The sequence below is a fragment of the Stegostoma tigrinum genome, chromosome 20 (genome assembly GCF_030684315.1).
Source record: "Stegostoma tigrinum isolate sSteTig4 chromosome 20, sSteTig4.hap1, whole genome shotgun sequence".
NCBI classification, from domain to species: Eukaryota; Metazoa; Chordata; class Chondrichthyes; order Orectolobiformes; family Stegostomatidae; genus Stegostoma; species Stegostoma tigrinum.
This window is the reverse complement of record NC_081373.1, coordinates 16,019,684-16,037,007: the sequence shown is the minus strand read 5'-3', so window position 1 is coordinate 16,037,007 and position 17,324 is coordinate 16,019,684. Positions and strand designations below refer to the sequence as shown.

Genomic DNA, 17,324 nt, shown 5'->3' with positions numbered 1-17,324 from the left:
TGTGCTGTACTGATCTACTGTTCTATGTTCTATGTATGTCCACAGCCAGCACTCAACTGCATATTCTGCAAACAATCCTGTACCGCGCCTGTGCACTGTCCTCTACTGTGAGGAGCGATGGCTGGGCAGCCAAGTGCATGTGAGTACTCTGCCAGGGAGGAGGATCTCTGCCTAAATCCCTGACCTTCACTCCCAGCTTCCCTGATCCAGTCTTCCCCAAATAAAGCAAGAGCCTTTAACAGAAGATTGTTCACAGGGGTGCAGACAGACATGATTTTAAACTGAGATAGATTTGCAAATATTGAGACAGGAGCCCAAAAGCTTGGTCAAAGTGGCCAGTTTTCAGAAATATGCTTAGAAAGACAGAGAGGCTAGGGAGGGAATTTCAGAGTGTGGGAGCCCAGGCAGCTGAAGGCATGGCTGCCAATGGTGGAACGAAGCAAATTGCAGAGTAGGCCAGAATTGCAAGAGCGAAGAGAGCTGACAGGGTTGTTGACGTGGGTGAACTTAAATAGTGAGACCATGGAGAGAATTTTAAAATAGAGGTGTTGTCAGATACAGAGCCAATGCACGTCCATAAATACAGACAGTAGTAAAGGAACTGGATTTTGGTAAATTATGACGAAAGGGGGTAGAATTCAGGATATGCTGAAGTTTACAGAGCGTGACTGACAGGAGGACAGCAGTGCAATAGCTAGTCTAAAAGTGACAAAGAGTGACGAAGATGAGGTTTCAGGAGCAGATGAATTGAGTCAGGTGCAGAGACAGGAACAGAGACAGGAAATATGATGGAAAGGGAGCCATGCAGTCTTGGATTGTGGAGTGGACATGTGAACAGAACTTGGCTCAGGGCCCAATGGAATATATAACATACAAATTGCCCAATTCTGACCCAGCTTGGGAGAGTGTTTGAGCCAGTAACAAGGCAAAAGGCTTTGTGATAGGGATGGTGGACAATGGCTTCAGTCTCCCCAAAAATTATTTGCCTGAAATTTCTGCTCATCCTGCATCATTTCAGGAGAAGAAACCTTTTCATCTTAGAACTGTGCAATGACCCAATCTTCACCCCTCTCTGGGCAATAGGGTCCAACAGGCTAACAATTCTCTCAGAGATAAGATTTCTCCTCATTGTCATTTTAAATGGGAGTTGCAGGAAGGAATGCCCCTTAACATCACCCTTCAATGGCCTGGCTCTAATGTGATTTGTTATTCCCCAGCCATTTTAGTACAAGTTCCCCAAACAATGTAGAATATTTTGGATTCTGATTTCATCAGTCGATGCGAACTTGTCTGTCACATGAAGAAAGACTATCTGACTAAAAGGTTTGAGTATTCATTTCTGGCAACACAGCCAACCCCATTCCCACCAGAAGCCATTATTTTTCTATGTATCTAAACTGTATCATCTTAAAAATCACCTTAAACAGTTCAGTTCGAACACCTGTTAATCCTTGGTATTCAAGGGCATGTTTTTCCTCTTAATTTAATCCTTTAAGTCCAAATATAGTTTTGGTGAATTTTTGCTTGGCCATTCCACTAAATTCTCAACAAATGTGAGGAGCACAGAACAGAATGCTGGACTGCAGGTGGAGTCTAACCAGAGATTTCCAGAGCTTTATATGATATTTATCCAAAGGTCGGGGTATTGATTCATCTGTGTTAAATCAGTTAGTCAATCAACTGACCTGTTGAAGTGGTCATTCCCACAGTCCCTGTCACTGGGCTTGTAGCTTTGTTATTCTGGATTTCATTTACTGTGAAAAATGAAATAATTTAAATTTGAGAATCAATAGAGATTAAGTCAAACTAGTCTCAGAGAGATAGTACGTAGAACCAAGCCACTGAAATCCACTCATACAGCAGCCAGAATACTCATACAGAATCACCAAGAATTCCAAAATCAGTTTCTGTTGAAATTCATTATATTCTGTCACTGAGAGAACTCTCTCTCTCTCAGGGTGGTGGCATTGGTTAAGTCGGACAGCGTAGCACACTGAAACCTTGAAATGCTCAACTCCATTCAGAGCTGCAGCTGCAAAGTAACCGCCAGAAACTGGGCAACTTCTAAACACCAAACAGTGGTGTATATATAACAAGAACAGAATTTTCTGGAAAAGCTCAGCAGGCCTGGCAGCACCAGTGGGGAGAAATCAGAGCTAATGTTTCAGATCCAGTGACCCAGTGCTCAGCAGGTCTGAGCAAGAGTCTCTGAATCCAAACTCTGATTTCTCTCTACAGCTGCTGCCATCCAGATACTGAGCTTTTCCAGCAATTTCTGTTGTTGTTTCTGATCTCCAACAGTTCCTTCAGTAGTGTGAGATATTAAATGGTACAGTGTGTTATTGGCATTATATAACAAAACACTGCATGTCACTAGGTATAACACAGTAAATATTATCTAGTAATAAACTGTTACTGGGTATAACACGGTCTGTATTATGGAATAACACTGTTACTGGGTGTAACTGAGTGAATATGTATTTATATAGTATTCTAAGTGTGTAATTGGAATAATAGTCTATATTCTACAATAACACACTGTGTGCTATTGGGTATGAACTGCACGTTATATAACAGCAGTCTGATACTGGGTATAACAGTATATTGTGTATTGCTGGGTATACGATTCCTGTAGATACAGTTCCTGAGCAGGGATCCTGGAGAGTGAGAGGTGCTGATCTGTCTTGTTGAGGTTTGGTACCTACCTGTTAGGGAAGTGGATCCTACTGTATTGAACATGTGTCCCCCAGCCGAAGACAGGTTATTCCGATACTCCGTCACTCCGATTCCGGAGCCACCGGCTGGTACAGGCGTAGTCCAGATGTAGGCGGGTAAAGCAGCATTCAGGATAGCAGTATCATATCTCCCAGACACTGGGGAAGTAGGAAGGAACAATCATCACAAGGCCTGTGCTTTATAAATGCGCTAGTCAGAAGGAGAGGTAGAAGCTGTCAAGAATGGATAGAAAGGGGAAAGAAGCAAAGGAACAGAGAGGCAGAGAGAGAGAGAGACAGGGAAAAAGGGAGAGAATGAAAGAGATTGACTGGGAACGGAAGGAACTGAGAAGGAAATGGAGATGGAGAGATTCAGGCATTTTTGTGTTTGTGTGCATATTTTCTCAATATAGATAAGTATGGGGTGGTGCATTTGGCAAGAAATAAAAAGAGATCATAGACTTCATTGAAACAATCCAAACAGCTCAGGCTCATTTTGGGATTAAAAACAGGAAAGTTAGAATAAACATGCATCAATTTCAGTCGAGACACTCCCTTACCTGACTGTGAACTCGCGCTCACCATCTTAGTTTCCACAACAGCCTTTTTGGGATATGGCAGGGTGTTTGTGGCTGTGCGAGGTGGACTGATGCTGGCCGATCGGCTGCCTTTCAATAACCGTTTCACATCATCCAGCTCTGTCCCTGGGTACAGCAACAGAACAGGTCAAGGTCAGAGCCTGGGAACCACCCCGGGTGCAACACCCTGATCTGGAGGGAACCTACCCATGTTAGAGGTGTGAGCTCATCATCTCCTGACACATGAACTAGTAAAAATCCATTCTCTACTAGAATGTGACAAATCAGAATGTGAGGAGCAGACAACTATTTATCCTGGAATTGGAGGTGGTGGCAGGAAACGTATTGAAGGGAGCCTGTTCAGTATCGGAGAGTTGCAGACTTATACACACACACCAAAATATATGTACAAACGTGCATGCACTCACTAAAGATGCACACAGGCAGACATGCGCGTGCACACACACACACACACACACACACACACACACACACACACACACACACACACACGCATGCACACACAGACAAGCACACGCAGACGGACACGGTGACAGACAAACACATACACCCATTGTGAACAAAGAGTGTGTATGTACACACAAATGAACAAGCACACACAGATAAACACATAGACGTAGGGGAGGCGATGGCCTAGTGGTATCATTGCTGGACTGTTAATCCAGAGACCCAGATAATGTCATGGGGACCTGGGTTTAAATCCTGCCATGGCAGATGGTGGAATTTGAATTCAATAAATATCTGGAATTAACAATCTAATGATGACCATGAATCTGTTGTCAATTGTCGGAAAAACCCATCTGGTTCACGAATGCCCTTGAGGGAAGGAAACTGCCATCCTTACTCCAGGCTCACAGAAATGTGGTTGACTCTTAACTACCCTCTGGGGAATCAGGGATGGGTAATAAATGCTGCCTGGCCAGTGATGCTCTCATCCTGTGAATGAATAAAGGGGAAAAAATAATTTGCAGACACAGGATGCTTTGACCATTCCATCTCCCTTTAGCTGGATCCCACATTCTGCCAATGAGGCAGCAGCTTGTCACTCACAGGTTGTTGGCAGTTCCAGTTTAGAGGGTTGGGGGAGGGAATGTAATGAGGGAGGGGGTATTTTCTCGTCACATGTTTCATCCTCAGAACACCAGAACAAGGAGGATACATTCGGATCCCTTCAGCCTATCGCAGCTTCCAATTAGATTGTGACCTGTACCTTGCCTCCACCAGCCCATGTCGTTTCAGTAACTGTTAGCCCTCCCTTACACCACAGAGATATGTACATGTGAGATTTGATTTCCCCAGTGAACCCCAGCCTCGCTTTTCAGGGCAGAAATTTCCAGATTTCTACTCCCCGCTATGCAAGGAAGAACTTCCTGACATCCTCTTCCCGAATGGCCTGGCTCAGGTTTTAAGGATCTGACCCCCTTGTTCTGAAACACCCCACCCAGCAGAGAAATTCCACTGACCCTGTTAAATTACTTTAATTGTCACATATACCTTGATTGGTCAGGTGAATACAAGCCTGGTCTATAAAACCATCCTGAGTGTATGACTTTGCAAGTCCCACAATCCTCCAGTTTCCTACACTCCCAGTGTGAACCCCAGTTCACCTACTCCCACGGATGCGGTTCATACACAGTAATGGAGTAGCCAGAATCAGTACAATAAAGGCTGGGAGGTTGGGTCCAAGCACTGTCACCCTACACCCCACACTCCCCAGTCTTCACCGACAGATGGAAGTGGTACTTACATCGTCCGGATGGTGAAGCACTCTGCAGCCGGGCCCGGATTGCACTCTCTGAAACACAAGGAGCTCCAATTACGCAGTGAAAGCAGATAGTAAAGTCTTAGCTGTTTATATTGCCCCTCACTCACCCTATACAGCATCCATCATTACAGATAGGGCAGTTTCAATTCTCACATCTCGGTGTTTCCACTTTATATTTATACACTACTTCTAACATGGAACACAATCAGCAGGAGAATTATTCTCAAGAGACTCTATAATTGTGTGATTTTTGTATTCTAGTAATAAGGTTTATTTTATTATTCCACATTGATTCAGATGGGTTTTAACTGATCAAAACTGTCAAGATTGGATTGGAGTTGTAGATCTGTAATGAGTGTCTTTGTTGATAAAAGTTTGTAAATGTGTAATCACGAGACTCCAGCAGTAGCCTTCATTTCCTACCTTAGGTATAACATCACCGTCTGCTCTGAAATAATGCCACAAGATTTTAAAAAATCAGCTGAACAGGGAGACTGCACACCATTTCCTCAGTACCGACCTTCTAATATGACTCTCTAGTGCAGCACCTCCTCAGCATTGACCCTCTGACAGTGTAGCACTCCCTCAGAACTGACCATCTGACGGTGTTGCACTCCCTCAGTACTGACTGTTTGACAGTGTGGCACTCTCTCAGTGCTGCTTCTCTGGCATTGCGGCACTCCCTCAGTACTGACCCTCTGACAGTGCGGCACTCCCTCAGTACTGATCCCCTGACAGTGGGCCACTCCCTCAGTACTGATCCTCTGACAGTGCGGCACTCCCTCAGTACTGACCCGCTGACAGTGCGGCACTCCCTCAGTACTGACCCTCTGACAGTGCGGCACTCCCTCAGTGCTGAACCCTTACTATGCTGGGCTTCTTCAGAACGCAACCGTAAGTGTTAGCCTGTGTTTAGACTCAGAAGTGAAGCTTAATCCCAAGCCATCTTGTTTGAGGCGAGGGGGTGATCCACTGAGCAAGTCAGAGATGCCGTATGCAGTCAAGCTGCAGCTAACATTCACGCCTGAAACCTGTGTCAGAGACATAGACAAACTGCTGCTGTGAGAACCATAATGATGCCTTTTTCGACTAAAGAACACAATGGACACAGTATCGAACAGGGTAGATGCTATCTTACCTCGACTCTGACTCCTCCCTCTAGTGTTTGAGGTACCTGAGAATAAGCAATAAGCCATCAATTAGTATTGAGCATTGCAGATCACAACAGATGCCTTGGAAAGAGGATTTCTCAAAAAGGACAAGGACTGAATCAATTTGGCTAAAGCGAAGGAGCAAAGAAGCACAATTAATTTGGTTTGTGTTGAATATATGCCGCTAACTATTGGGAAGAATGTAGAGAAACAAAAAGGAAGGAAACTACTGAGGTGCAAAATTTATAAAGTGGTTACAATGGGGGAATTAGTTTTCCAAATTAAATGAGCGAATACTAAGGGGTAGAAAAAGGTAAGAGTTTCTAGAGACTGTTCTGGAGAAATTCCTTCAGCAGAATGTATCTAGTCTAATAAGAAAGAAAGTACTGTAGACCTCGAGTTATACAACATGGAAACAGATCTTTTGGTCCAACTTATCTGCACTGACCAGATATCCCAATCTGACCTCGTCTCATTTGCCAGCATTTGGCCCATATCGCTCTAACCCCTTCCTATTCATGTACCCATCCAGATGACTTTTAAATATTGCAACTGTACCAGCTTCCACCACTTTCTTTAGCAGCTCATTCCATACAAGCACCACCCTCTGAATGAAAATGTTACCCCTCAGGGCCCTTTTAGATCTTTTCCCTCTCACCTTAAAATTATGCCCTCTAGTTTTGGACTCCCCCACCCCAGGGAAAAGACCTTGGTTATTCATCCTGTCCCTGCCCCTCATGATTTTATAAACCTCTATAAGGTCACCCCTCAGCCTCCAGCGTTCCAGGGAAAATGGCCCAGCTTATTCAGCCTCTCCGTATAGCTCAAATCCTCCAGTCCTGGTAACTTCCTTGTAAATCTTTTCTGCACCCTCTGAAGTTTAACAACATCCTTCCTACAGAAGGGTGACTGGAATTGTACACAGTATTCTAAAAGTGGCCTCACCAATGTCCTGTACAGCCTTAACATGACGTCCCAACTCCTATACTCAATGTTCTGACTAATGAAGGCAAGCAGACCAAATGCCTTTTTCACCACCCTGTCTACATGTGTCTCCACTTTCAAGCAACTATGCACATTCACCCCTAGGTCTTTTTGCTTGGCAACATTCCGTAGGGCCCTAGCATTGATTGTATAAGCTCCAGGTTGCCTTACCAAAATGCATTACTTCACATTTTATTTAGAACCAAGAACAAGGAAAATTACAGCACAAGAACAGGCCCTTCAGCCTCCAAGCCTGCGCCAATCGAGATCCTCTGTCTAACCTGTCATCTATTTTCTAAGGGTCTGTGTCCATTTGCTCCCTGCCCATCCATGAACCTGTTCAGATATATCTTAAAAGACGCTAGCGTGTCTGCGTCTATCACCTCCACTGGCAATACGTTCCAGGCACCCACCACCCTCTGTGTAAAGAACTTTCCACGCATACCTCCATTAAACTTTCCTCCTCTCACTTTGAACTCATGATCCCTCGTAATTGAGTCCCCCACTCTGGGAAAAAGCTTCTTGCTATCCACCCTGTCTATACCCCTCATGGTTTTGTAGACCTCAATCAGGTCCCCCCTCAATCTCCGTCTTTCTAATGAAAATAATCATAATCTACTCAACCTCTCTTCATAGCTAGCACCCTCCATACCAGGCAACATCCTGGTGAACCTCCTCTGCACCCTGTCCAAAGCGTCCACATCCTTTTGGTAACGTGGCGACCTGAACTGTACACAGTACTCTAAATGTGGCCAAACCAAAGTCTTATACAACTGTAACATGACCTGCTAACTCTTGTACTCAATACCCCGTCCAATGAAGGAAAGCATGCCATATACCTTCTTGACCACCCCATTGACCTGCGTTACCACCTTCAGGGAACGATGGACCTGAACACCCAGATCTCTCTGTTCATCAATTTTTCTTAGGACTTTTCCATTTACTGTATAGTTTGCCCTTGAATTAGATCTTCCAAAATGCATCACCTCGCATTTGCCCAGATTGAACTCCACCTGCCATTTATCTGCCCAACTCTCCAGTCTATCTATATTCCGCCGTAATCTCTGACAGTCCCCTTCACTATCTGTTACTCCACCAATCTTAGTGTCATCTGCAAACTTGCTGATCAGGCCTCCTACACCTTCCTCCAAATCATTTACGTATATCACAAACAACAGTGGTCCTAGCACAGATCCCTGAGGAACACCACTAGTCACAGGTCTTCAATTTGAGAAACTCCCTTCTGCTACTACTCTCTGTCTCCTGTTGCCTCGCCAGTTTTTTATCCATCTAGCTAGCACATCCTGGACCTCATGTGACTTCATTTTTTCCATCAGCCTGTCATGGGGAACCTTGATTTAGACTAAACTCCATCTGCCACTCCTTGGCCCTATGTTCCAACTAATCAAGATCTCATTGTTCTCGGAGATAATCTTCTTCATAGTGCACAACATGACCTATTTTGGTGTCATTTGCAAACTTACTAACCATACCTCCTATATTCACATCCAAATCAAATGCATAAATGATGAAAAACCATGGACCCAACACCAATCCTTGTGGCACATCACTGGTCTTGGGCCTCCAGTCCAAAAAGCAACCCACTAGCACCACTATCTGTCTCCTACCTTCAAGCCATTTTTGTGTCCAAATAGATAGTTCCCCTGAATCCCATGTGTTGTAATTTTCGTAACCAGTCTACCATGCAGAACCTTGTCAAATGCTTTGCTTAAATCCATGCAGATACTGTCTACTTCTCTGCCTTCATCAATTTTCTCACCTCTTCAAAATACTCAATTAAGTTAGTGAGACACAATCTCCCATGCACAACACCATGTTGACTATTACTAAGCAGTCCTTGCCTTTCCAAGTGCATGTAAATCCTGTCCCTCAGGATCCCCTGCAACAACTTACCCACCATTGGCGTAAGTTCACCGGTCTACAGTTCCCTATCTTTTTGTGACAGCCTTTCTTAAATAATAGTACCACACTAACCAACCTCTGGATTTCCAGCACTTCACCCGTGGCTGTCAGTGATACAAATATCTCAGCAAGGGGCTCAGTAGTTACTTCCCCAGCTTCACACAAAGTTCTGGGAAATACCTGATCAGGTCCAGGTGATTTATCTACGTTTATGCATTTTAAGACCTCTAGCACCTCTTCCTCTGCAATATGAACTTTTTTAAAGACATCACTATTTCTTTCCCCAATTCCTTAGCTTCCATGTCCTTCTCCACAGTAAATACTGACGCAAAGTATTCATATAGTGTCTCATCCATTTCCTGTGGTTCCAGGCTTAAAAGCCACATTGATCTTTAAAGGACTCTATTCTGACTCTAGTTACTCTTTTGCCTAATGTACTTGTACAATCTCTTTGGATTCTCCCTAACTCTACTGGCCAAAGCTATCTCATATCTTCTTGTTCTCTTGATTTCTCTCTTAAGTATTGCTAGTTTAACGACAGTTGTGGAGAATATCGTAGGAAGAATTATTTGAGACAAATTAATAATTACATAGACGTTCGCTGGTTATTAAGGAGAAACACTAGCATGGGCGTGTTCAGTGCGAGTTGTGTTTAACTAACTTGCTTGAGGTACTATATCCAGTTCTGGGCAACACACTTCAGGAAAGATGTGAAGATTCAGAAGAACGGTTCTAGGAATGAGGAATACCAGAAACAGAAAGACTGAAGAAGTTTGGACTCTTTGCCTTAGAGAAGAGAAGGCTCAAAGGATACATCATTGAGAGATTCAAGATCCTGAAGGGTTCAAACAGAATAGCTAAGGAGAAACAGTCCCCATTGGTGGAAGGATCAAGCATCAAAGGGACATAGATTTATGGTAATTGGAAAAAGAAACAACGGTGACAGGTAAACTTTTCATATAGTGAGTTGTTAGGGTATGGAATTCACTGCCTGAGAGTGTGGTGGAGGTAGGGTCAACTAAAAATTTCAAAAGGGAATTGGAATATTATCTATAAAGTAAGAATGTACAGGGTGTGTTGGTAGGTTGGGGTGTGGTAATCTGTGTGTTGCTGCTTCTGAGGGCCAGAATGGACATAAAAGGCTGAATAGCCTCTTTCTTTGCTACAACAATTCCCTGAATCGCAGGCTGGACACAGGTTGATGCTCCCTCTGCATTGTCCCATAAAACTCTCCAATGTTGGAGACTGGAGAAGTGTTTGGGACTTTGCATGCTCTTTTTTTGGATAATCAGAAGTAAATGCAAATTGAATCTACTTACTGAATTCTTTTCGTGAGAATTCTGGGGAGGAGTTGCCACTGGAACTTCCTGAAGAAAAAGAAAACATTTATTTCAACTCAGCTCCTCAGCTGTTTTCATTCAACATTACCAGCCTGAATCTGCCTCTTGTTCTTCATTTCATTTTCTTCATTACTCTTTCTCGCTGCAATTGTGTCCCTTTTGCTGACTCCCTTCATCTCATTTTCTGTCTATCTCTTTGTTTTGCCGTTTCTCTGTCTTGGTTTCCCTGTTCCACTCTCTTTTTCCCTTCTTATTCTCTGTCTCTCACCGACCACCCCCCATCTTATCTGTCTCTTCTTCTCCAACTCTATTTCTCCCTGCATTTCTGCCTCTCCCTTTGTTCCACGTGCTCTCTGTTTCTCTCTCTTTTTTCTGTCTCTCCCCTCTAAATGTCTCTCTTTCTGCGTCTCCCTTAGCCTCGCGCTATCTCTCCTGTCTCTCTATCTATCTCTCCCTGTCCTTCCGCCTCTCCTTCTCTGACAGTCTGTTTCTGTCTCACCCTCTCCCAATCTTTTTGTCTCTGAAACATTCTCTCTGTCCCTCTGCCTGTCTCTCGCGCTCTCAGTCTCTCTGTGTTGTCAGTCACCGATCGCTCTCTTCCACGTACCCTCGTATCCTCCATTCCGTCTGACACATGTTTTCCGTTCCAGTGTTGTATCTGGTGAAATGGAAAGCGTGGAGCTGGGAAATCTGGTTCTTGAATATCCACTGGAGGTGCCTCGTCCCTCTGTTGGGAAGTGGGTCTACAGCATTAGTGCGATGAACATTTGCACCCAATTTCATCACATTAATCAGAATGAATCCAGCAAGGACAGAGAGACAAACACTGGATCAGGCATTCCAGGTGGTGTTAATGGAACTTATCCGTCTCTCAAGAAGTAGGGAAGGTGGTAGGTGGAGAAAATAATTGGCCAGATTAGTGTTGTGGAAATACCTATTCCCTTACTGCCAGCTAGCAATTCAGCTGTGGGACAGGAATGCCCATGTTTGACCTTCTTAACCTGCAACCAAACTATACCCTTAACTGGTCAATTAACAACCACCTAACGGCCCCCTCCAACCTCAGCCTTTGACATTCCACAAGTGTGAAAATATTTACCCTCTCTGACTGGTAAAACTAGGCTTCCTGCCTGCTGCCTTAGTGGGTGGTACCGCAATTCGCCTCAATCTGGGGGGCAATTGAGGCCATGAATGGGGTGCCTCCAATTGCTCTGTGGTGCCCCACGGCCACTCGCCCCCTCCCTCCTGGCCGCTCTTCCTCTGTCTGTCTCCTCTCTTTCTGTCTCTCTCCCTTTTCTTGCCCAATCTCACTCTCCTCATCCCACTCTGTGTCCCTAACAAGTCTCTCTTTCCCCCACCAACTCTCATTCTCTATCTATCTCCCCCATATTCGCTCACGTACTTTCCAAGGGCACTCTCCATCTATTTTGTCCCCATCTACATTTTCCCGTCTCTAAAATCTTTCACTGCTATCCCTCTCCTCCCTCCTGCACTGTGATACGTACGTGTACTGTTATAGCTTGTTATGGTGCCCTCTGTATCAGTCCCTCCTAGGAGAACCTGGCGTCGAGAGGAAGAACCAGCGTTGCTATAAGTGCCTCCTGTGGGAAACACACAAAATGAAGATCAGGGAGAGGACGTTATGCTTCAGCTACACAGAGTGCTGCTTAGATCAAAGCTAGAGAACTGCGTACAGGTCTGGGCAGCAAAACTCCAAGGTTTGTTGGTCTTGGAATGAATGCAGCTTAAATTCACCAGACTTTTATTAGGGCCGATAAGGATGTTATTGTGCAGAAGGAAACCCTTCAGCCCGTTGTATTGGCCCTGGCTAAAGGAACTATCATGACTTGGCCCCATTCTGCTGCCTTTACCTCACATCCTCACACATTGATTCTATTCAATGAATCATCCAGTGTTCCCTTGAAAATCTCAATTGGACACAAATGAAGGTTTAATGAGAAACTGAGAAAGAAAAAATGGGTACGAGATGGGCAACCAGGGAAACAGGGCAACAAAGTAAGTGACAGACTGAGAGAAACAGAGCGGTAGGCTTTGAGAAAGTGAGAAATGAAGGTATGTGAAAAGGAATAAGTATGTGACTCTCAATCATTCCTTCTGTCCTTCCCCAGAGCAGATATTTTCTTGTTCATTTCTACATGGGAGTGGAACTGGAGTTTTTATCCAATAAATCTTGCCATCTAATCTTAATATCCCAATCCCATTATTCCAAAGCTTCTGCAGAGTTACTCACGTGGTGGGAGTGAGGTCACTTTTGTTGTTATCACCTCTGTGACAACTGCAATAGAAGAATGAGCAGCTGATCAACAACAACAACTTGAATTATAACACAGTAAAACACTGCAATATGTTTCAAAGGAACATTTTAAAAATTTGACATTAAATCACAAAAGGAGATATTTGAAGAAACAACAAAAAGCTCGATTTACAAAGTATCTGAAAGAAAAGAAAGGGGCACAGAGGTGGAGAGGGTTAGGAAGGAAAATCCAGAGCTAGTGGTCCAGGCATCTGAGGACGCAGCCTCCAATGATGGAATGATTAAAATTTGGGATTGCACAAGGCTAGATTGGAGGAGTGCAGAGACCCTGGAGGGTTGTGGAGTTGGAGGAGATGATGTGGCGATCCGAGTGTCGGACTTGGGTGGACAAAGTCAGAAATCACATGACATCAGGTTATAGTCAAATTGAATATTTAAACTTGTCAGGAGCAGTGCTCCAAAGGTTTATGATTTTAAATAAACCTGTTGGACTATAACCTGGTGTTGTGTGACTTCTGCATTGGAGGTGATTACTGAGAGATGGAGGGCAAAGCAACGGAGAAATCTGAAAACAATGATGAGAATTTTGAAATCGAGATGTTGCCAGACCCGTCAGGAAGCACAGGGGAAATAGGTGAGTTTGATTAGCAGCATGTTAGCACAAGACAGCAGGAATGTTTTGGAGTTTACAGAGGGTGGAAGTTGGCAAATTGGACAAAAGTGCACTGAAATAGTCAGGGGGCCAAAAATTAATATTCAGTCACCGAAGAAAGCCACGTGATAAAGCCAGACAGCAGCATATGGTGAATGGAGTCCCAAGGCCTGAGACCTTTGGACTCAAAGCAGCCTGCTTGAGTCCAATTCACTGTGTGTCAGGAGACATCAACCCCGTCCCCTCCAGTGACTAATTTTTTTAGTCTTAAAAACATACTTTAATCATATATTGTCTAAAAGCAAAGTACAAAACTATTCAAGCCAGACATTACAGAAAATACAATTAAAATATCCCTATTCTCATTTGAGAATTGCGGTCTTAGTTGCCTCAATCTAAAAGCAAAAATTGAACATTTACAAAATATGGGCATGAATTATTTAAATTCAAATGCATTAATCAAATTGTTCTTTAAGTTAGCAAACAAAAACAAAGTGCCTTGGAATATCATGGCAGAAAGGTTTTAGATGGTGGTGTTTATGAACTGTGCCATGGCGATATTGATCTCAAGCTTTAATGCGTCCCTCAGCATGTAGTCCAGGGAAAATGGCGCTGTATCACTGCACTCTCTCTGGCTCCTATAAATCTCTGTTCATCACAGCCCAACTACTGGCCCACTATTGCAGTAATCTATTGCCCCATAATATCCGTCCAACATTATGTTTCAATTGCACTCATTGCCAAGTGATTTCTTACCATTGTCTGAGTAGCTTCCACCATCTGTCTTCCTGCTTCTGCCGTTCTCTATTTCAAAGATACCTGTTCAGGGAATTGGAGACAGGAATTACCAGCAAATCAGAATAACATATCTAAATTAGAGAATCACACATATTCAGTGCACTCCAGAAGTCAGTCTGCTTCCAGGCTGACACTTCAAGTTGGGACTGAATCCCATATATAATCCAACATGTCATCCCTACATGTTGGTATTTCTGCTTCAACTATTCAAGTTTCTGCTCAGTTTTTCCAGTAAGTAGTGTCAGATGTGATTTGTTTTATACAGCAACCCACAAAATAAAAACAGAAGCAGCACAGCCTACTTTTTTTTCCCTGAATAAGGGTCCGGACCCGAAACGTCAGATTTCCTGCTCCTCTGATGCTGCTTGGCCTACTGTGTTCATCCAGCTCTACACCTTGATATCACAGTCTACTTACCACTGTCCATGCAATCTTCGTGATTCAACTTCTGATAATTTCGTACAGCACTCATTTCATAATCAGCTGCAAAGAAAGAGAAAAGAATATTAGAAATGGGCACTCCCTCAGGACTGACTTTCTGATGGTACAGCACTCCCTCAATTGTGACCCTCTGACAGTGCAGTTGTCCCTCAGTACCGGGATCCCAGTAGTGTAGTGCTCCCTCAGTATTGACCTTGCAATAGTGTATTTCCTCACTATTGACCATCTGACGCCTCAGTTCTGACCTCTGATGGTGCAGCATTCCCTCAATCTGACAGTTGTGATGAAGTTTCTATAATATTATTATATATTAATTTGGGAACTTCGTTCAAAAAGTCGGGGTAATTTTATTTAGCCTCTTTTTTAGGGGACACATACCTTTTCTCTTTGAAAGGATCAGAAACCTATTTTTAACCATTGGATCAAAAGAATAATACCAAGAGATTTTTTAACTTCAGCTAAATTAAGAGAGAAGCCATCTGATGAGATAATTGCTGAAGTATTTATTAAGTTGTTTATTTACAACAGTGAAAAAGAAAATATAAAGATATATGCTATGGATTTCTATGCAAGTTTTATGAAATTTCTATGAATTTTCTATGAAAATTCTAGCAGCAGGGTTAGTTCAGAAGATTTCCAAACCATCAGGTGTGCTGCTTGGCAGCCTACAAAAGAGAAAACTAAATGGAAGGAGCCTGTAATTTTCTTTAGAGCTCAGTGGGAATTGTCAGTGAGTTGTCCTGCATCTGTGGGTGTTGAGAAGAGACAGTAAAGGAATGAATCACACCCAGTAAACGTGCAAAAGGTTTCTGAAAGAAAACAGAACTTCCTGCTTAGTAATAAATTATACAGTGATGATAGATGGGCAGCACAGTGGCTCAGTGCTTGGCACAGCTGCCTCATAGTGCCACGGACCTGGGCTCACTTCCACTCTTGGGCAAATGTCTGTGTGGAATTTGCACATTCTCTCCGTGGCTGCGCAGGTTCCTTCGAGGTGCTCTCATGTGCACCCACAGTCCGAAGATGCGCAGGATAGGTGGATTGGCCATGTTAAATTGCCCAGTGAGTTCAGGGATGTGCAGGCTAGATGGATTAGCCATGGGAAGGGTAGGGGGGGGTTCGGTCTGGGTGGGATGCTTTTTGTGGACTCAATGAGCCAAATGGCCTGCTTCCACACTGTAAGGATTCTATGAGTGATACGTCACTGGGTCTGAGTATCTGTAACACTGTCATGTATGTATAGTACAGCTCTTCAATAAAAGTGCAACAACCCTTATGTTCTTCTGTTAAAGGTACATTGGCATCCACTTGAGAATTTTTTCCATGGCTGACCACCATGATAACTTGCAAAAATCGAAGTTATGGTCTATTAAGCCAGGTTTCAGTTAATAAATGTGGACTTTCCTGCTGCTCAGATCCTGTCTGACTGGCTGTGCTTTTCCAGCTCTACATTTATTGACTCTAACTTCCAGCATCTGCATTCCTTAGTGTCTCCAAGCCAGGTTTCACTCTGGGATCTGATTTGACCATTAACAAAGTCAGCTGGGATCATATAACTGGCTCTTAGCAGACTAGAAACCTATTGCATTTCAGAGGGATGTGTGAATCTTTCAAAATGTGTACATGAAGGAACTGACCATGCAAGAATTTATGGTACATGATTCAACTTTCAAACTGGCTTTGACTGTAAGACTTTTCTAAGAATAGAAAGTAAACTTGAAATCTTTCAGGTTATACTGAGAAGGTTAGTGGATAACTTGGAGGCAGAACTAAAACAGGATCTTTTGAGGATGAGGTGCTTAAAGTGATTACTCGACATTGAGGATTAGTAGAAAGGAACACTGAAATTAAAATGTTACTGCTAGAACTATCTTTGATTTGGTTGAAAATGAATAGAAAAGGGTTGGAAGAAAAGAGAAATGGGGAGAAAAAAAAAAGAGAAACAGAAGCAAGAGAGGTGAAAAGAAACATGAAAGTATGAAAGCCTGAATTGGAGAGTCAGGAGTGGCAAAAATAAAAAGAAATGGAAAGAATGGAAATGGAAAAAGCGTGAACTCTAAAGAAAAGGGAATCAAAAAACATGACTTAGAGAGCAGCTTAGTGTAAAGGCAGAAAAAGGAGGTAGTTTACAGAGGGTAATTCTGATTCATTTTACTAAAAATCTATGTTTAATATCCAAGGTTATAGAGGGTGGAGTTGAAAGATATTTCATCCAATTTGAAAAGATAGCTGGCAAGTTAAATATCTAAAAGATATTAGGACCTTAATGTTGCAGAGTGTCCTAACAGCTATTAATCTATACTCCAGTTTGTCAGAACAGCAATCTGTAGGTTATGAAGCTGTCAAGAGAACAATATTCAATGATTAAGAGCTTGGTCCTTATCAGATAAAACTTGGGTCTATACGAAATAAACCTAATCAGACATTTTTAGAATCTGCAAAGAAAAAAGAAATGGTATGGAATTAATGTTCTAAATTATGAAATTAGAGAAAAATTGAGAACATTGCTGAAGTCATGATAATGGAAGCATTCAGAAGTAGTATTCCAGGAACACTTAAAGCATATTTCGACGTGTCAATTATCTGAGAAGCAGTGCTTCTGGCAGCTATCTATGATATTTCACATTGACAGCTCCATGTGGGAAATGGTCATATTGGAATTCACAGGAAGTTGGAGGAATA

The 17,324-nt window shown here is 43.0% G+C and overlaps 1 protein-coding gene across 1 annotated transcript in view; it reads right to left on the bottom strand.

Moving 5' to 3' along the window:
- The window catches only part of LOC125461936 (collagen alpha-1(XVII) chain-like), an 83,314-nt gene that overhangs the window by 53,690 nt on the left and 12,300 nt on the right, over positions 1-17,324 (bottom strand). The window contains exons 4-14 of the mRNA XM_048551319.2: positions 14,619-14,684; positions 14,160-14,222; positions 12,728-12,772; positions 11,982-12,077; positions 11,084-11,203; positions 10,456-10,503; positions 6,217-6,252; positions 5,061-5,108; positions 3,275-3,418; positions 2,706-2,873; positions 1,686-1,754 (exon numbers count right to left, since the gene is read on the bottom strand). Of these exons, the coding sequence (XP_048407276.2) occupies positions 1,686-1,754; positions 2,706-2,873; positions 3,275-3,418; positions 5,061-5,108; positions 6,217-6,252; positions 10,456-10,503; positions 11,084-11,203; positions 11,982-12,077; positions 12,728-12,772; positions 14,160-14,222; positions 14,619-14,684 (903 nt within the window). The remainder of the gene's footprint in view (positions 1-1,685; positions 1,755-2,705; positions 2,874-3,274; positions 3,419-5,060; positions 5,109-6,216; positions 6,253-10,455; positions 10,504-11,083; positions 11,204-11,981; positions 12,078-12,727; positions 12,773-14,159; positions 14,223-14,618; positions 14,685-17,324) is intronic.